The sequence below is a fragment of the Leptopilina boulardi genome, unplaced genomic scaffold (genome assembly GCF_019393585.1).
Source record: "Leptopilina boulardi isolate dan_hultmark-lab unplaced genomic scaffold, ZJU_Lbou_2.1 LbouV2_327, whole genome shotgun sequence".
Taxonomy (NCBI): Eukaryota; Metazoa; Arthropoda; class Insecta; order Hymenoptera; family Figitidae; genus Leptopilina; species Leptopilina boulardi.
In genome coordinates, this window is record NW_026137893.1 from 1,927,261 (window position 1) to 1,931,642 (window position 4,382).

Consider the following 4,382-nt stretch of genomic DNA (forward strand, 5'->3'; position numbering starts at 1 on the left):
TTACTTTCTTAAATTTTTTTTTATTGTTCTTTTCAAATAAATATATTTTTTAAAATTAATAAATTTTAAATTGGTAAACCTTATTTTGTAAATCTATTAAAAACTCATTTTTATCTTTAAATTACTAAAAAAGTTTTTTAATAATAACAATAATAATAATAAATTAATTATGCAATAATTAAATAATGACAGTAATTATTTATATATATATATAAATAAAACAGTCCTTATCCAAAATATACAATCTCTCTTATAAAAATTAATAAATAAAATCTTTTAATATACAACATCTATTCTAATATATAGACTCGATATCTTCATGCAGAAGCAAAGTGTACATGAATTGATCACAAAAAATTTATATTTCAACTTGAAATGTTTGTTTTTATTATTTTACTGTGTTATCTATACCTGCTGTGAGCAGTATATAAATGGTAGAAATTTATATTAAACACTATAAGTGTAACTAAATAAGTCTAAAGAAAAATAAGGCAGAAGGTAACTATAAAAATTACTTATAATTGACTGATATTTTCAATATTACATTGGTTAAAATTTGAAAATATGTAACAAAACTTGTTAAATTAATTTGATAATTTTTAAATAATTATGCATATTTTATATTCATGATGATTGCTCTTTTGACAATTGTCAATTACTATATAATTTATTAAATTCCTAGAAATGAATTTTGATTTTTTTTTCTTATATCTTGTTTCAACACAACAATTATGACTTATCATACAAAATTTTAAAAATTCATAATACTAAAGATAATTTAATAGCACGTTAAATATTTTCCTAAAAAAAAATGTATAAAACAAAAATTTTGCATGAATAAATTAGGCAATATTTAAAATTTTTTCTAAATGTATAGTTAAAAATTATTTAAAATAACAATATTATTAAAATATTTATTAATTAAAATTTAAAAAGGCGCAATAATTTTGATACAATTTTTCAGATTCCAATCATGGCTATATCAAATGATGTAATTCATTATTTGGAAATTATTCTTATTCTTATTACGTTGTGCACCTGCAGCAATGCTTCTGAATTAAATGAGGAACAACTATCCAGGGATAAAGAAATTGCACGTCTCACAGCTTCAGGAATGGTTGAACCAGAATTGTTTTACGACTTAATGCACAAGGAAAATTTTGATAACAATTGCTCATTGTCATATAGATTATATGAAATGGGGAGAAATACTCATAGACATATATTGTATCATTTAGGTAATAGCAAGAATTTGGGTTATGATTGGTACTTTTACGGTTTAAGGCATTTTAAAGATATGTATTATAAAGTAGCTAAGATATATAATATTTTTAATTTGTCATCTGTAATAAGTTTTGAAGATGCCTTTTCCATTGCATATTACACTAATTATGGCTTTGAACGAATAAGACAAGACACGGATGAGGGTAGACAAATGAGGAATGCTTTCTACAGATTAGCAATAGTACAATCCAAAGATCCAAGTAAATATCATAATTCTATATTGTATCGAGGACAAAGCGAACTCAATACGTGGTATGAAACACATTATTATATAAATGGAACGGCAACATTGACAAGATTTACTTCAACATCATTAAATGAAGCAGTAGCAGCTACCTACGCGACAGACAGAAAAAATGCAACTAACATGACTTCAACAGTTTATGAAATGCATTTTCCACCCTGTTGAAAATTCCGACCTCGTTTACGACGTCGTATTCTAAGTAGTTTGCGACGTAGTAAACGACGTAGTAAACGAAGTAGTAAACGACGTCGTAAATGAAAGCGGAATTTGGGATAGCAAACTACGTCGTTTACTACGTCGTTTACGATGTCGTTTACTACGTCGTTTACTACGTCGTTTACGATGTTGCAAAAATTATTTTAATATTATTTATTTAGTAATTTAGTAAGTCCAATATCCAATATTAAAAATTTTAATAATAATTTAAAAAATCAATAATTTAAAAAAAAATTTATTTTTATTATTTTTTTATAGTTATTATTATTATTTTATTTTTAATATTTAAATTAAAATAAAAAAATGGTCATCAAAATATTAGTGAAACCATTTCTTCCAAAAAAGAATTTGTCTCAAATCCAATAAAGGAGAGACATCGGGCAGAAAAAAATTTCGACAAAAAAAAAATTTTCGATCACTGCTTATATACCAATCTAAAGGCACCTCAACTGCGAGAAACAGTTATGATGTTCGCCCTCCCTGTGGCGTTGAGCGAACTTAAGTCCAGAGCTGAGCCATCAGCGCAGCGCGGAAACATTTGAAAAATTTGATTTTATTAGATATTTTATTTTATTTTAAATATGACAAATAATTAACTTAATAAATAATTAATGTCATAAATAATTATTAATAACATAATGTCATACTTAATAATTCGTTAATTAATTATTTTTAACGAAAATTTGACAAAAACAAAATTTGTTGGCCAAAAAAAATATTACCATTAAAAAATAATTTTTTTGTTAAAATTTCGTAGTAAAAAAAATTTTTTCAAGACAATTATTTGTGACCTAAAAAAATATCACGATGAGAATATAATTAACAAAAAAAATTACTCGTAGCACAGAAAAAATTTCACCATGAGAAAATAATTTTTTTTAAATTTTATTTGTAAAAAATTTATTGGTAGCTCAAAAAAAATATCACGATGAGAAAATAATTTTTTGTCAAATTTTCTCTGTAAATAAATTAATTAACTAAATAACGTACCGTAAAACGGGGTTATTTCGCTCATTGCGGGTAAATTCGCTCACCCACTTTTATGCTTTATTTCAGCTTTAAAATAAAGTTTAATACATTTATTACCAGGTTAAATTTTCGTAATAAAAAAATTAATTAATTTATTATTAAGCTAACTAGCAAAATTAAACGCGCGCAAGCGCGCCAAATTGAGGATTTAATTATTTGTTATAAAGAAATTAAAGATTAATATTATTAATAATAATTTAATTTATTAGAATATTATAACATATTAAATGATAATAATGAAAATTATATGTTTACAGGCCTCGGATTATACGACTTTTTCCGACTTTTTTCAAAAATACGACTTTTATCAACTTATTTTAATAAATTGCGACTTGTTTTTTACATTTGAAAAGAAAATGTAAATAAAATACATTTTTTTGGTATAAAATGTAGATCTTCTTCAGATCTTCTTCAATTCAATTATTTAACAAATTTTGAACTAAAATGATTCTTCACTAAATTAATTATTTTTAATAATTTTAATGAAATACATTACAAATTCAATTATATCAAAATTATTTTTCAATTAAAATTTTTATGAAATTTAACAATTGTTTATAATTTAAAAAAAAATATCACAATAAAATTGAATTATTTTTTAAAAATTTCAATTCAAGATAAACTAAAATTCAATTATTACCCGAAATTTTAATTCAAAATCAATTAAAATTCAATAATTATCCAAAATTTTCAATTTAAAATTTAATTATTTACCAAGTTTTCAATTTAAAATGAAATAAAATTCAATTATTTTCTAAAATTTCTATTCAAAATTAATTATCCAAATTTTCAATCAAAAATGAACTTAAATTAAATTATTATAAAAAATTTCAAGTAAAATTCAAGTATTTCCCAAAATTTTTAATTCAAAATGAACTGAAGTACAATTATTTTCCAAATTTAAAATCAAAATTAAATTTCATTATTCTCAAAAATTTTAATTCAAAATTAATTGAATTTTCAATAATTTGAATTTAAAAGCATCTAAAATTTCTAAAATTTTCCATCGAAATTTTTTTTTTTTGAAATTTAATAATTTCAATTATAACTCTAAGGAAATTCAATTATTTTTAACTATTTTAATAATATTCTTTGAAAATTCAACTATGTGAAACCATTTTTCAATTAAAAATGATTTTCAAATTATTGTATTTTGTCCGCATTTTCTAATAAATTTTTAGTGAAATCATCTAAAATTTTAATTACAAAACACTTAAAGTTTCAATTAATTTCAAAAATCTCAATTTTAAATCTTTGAAAATTCAATTAAATTTAAAAAATGTTTTCCAAAAATTGTTTGATAAATTATTTTTAGATCTGTAAAATTTAATAATTGTTTGAAAATTAACTATATCTTTTGAAATTTAATTATTTCTAAAAATTTCAACTTTAACCCTTCGAAAAGGATTATTATTAAAAAAAAATTTTTATTTAAAAATCTGTAAAATATTTTTGTTAAAATGAAAAACAAATCCACTTTTTTTTGGAATATAAATCGACTAAAACGACTGTTTTGTGTCTTTAAGTTGATTCGAGGCCTGTGTTTTTATAATTAATATTTAATAGGTAATCGTTGGCCCCTGGTACCTTAAAAATAAATTTTTTTCAA

General features: G+C 21.8%; 1 protein-coding gene across 1 annotated transcript; it reads left to right on the top strand.

Annotated features, from left to right (window-relative positions):
* Nucleotides 1–306: 306 nt before the first annotated feature.
* Nucleotides 307–1,713, top strand: LOC127284969 (uncharacterized). The gene is made up of 2 exons (XM_051310709.1): nucleotides 307–498; nucleotides 965–1,713. The coding sequence occupies exon 2, from the start codon at nucleotides 974–976 to the stop codon at nucleotides 1,691–1,693; it is 720 nt and encodes a 239-aa protein (XP_051166666.1). The 5' UTR covers nucleotides 307–498; nucleotides 965–973; the 3' UTR covers nucleotides 1,694–1,713.
* Nucleotides 1,714–4,382: the final 2,669 nt, after the last annotated feature.

Bases quoted from the DNA above. Each gene is read 5' to 3' on its own strand.
- LOC127284969 (XM_051310709.1), top strand. From the start codon at position 974: ATGGCTATATCAAATGATGTAATTCATTATTTGGAAATTATTCTTATT.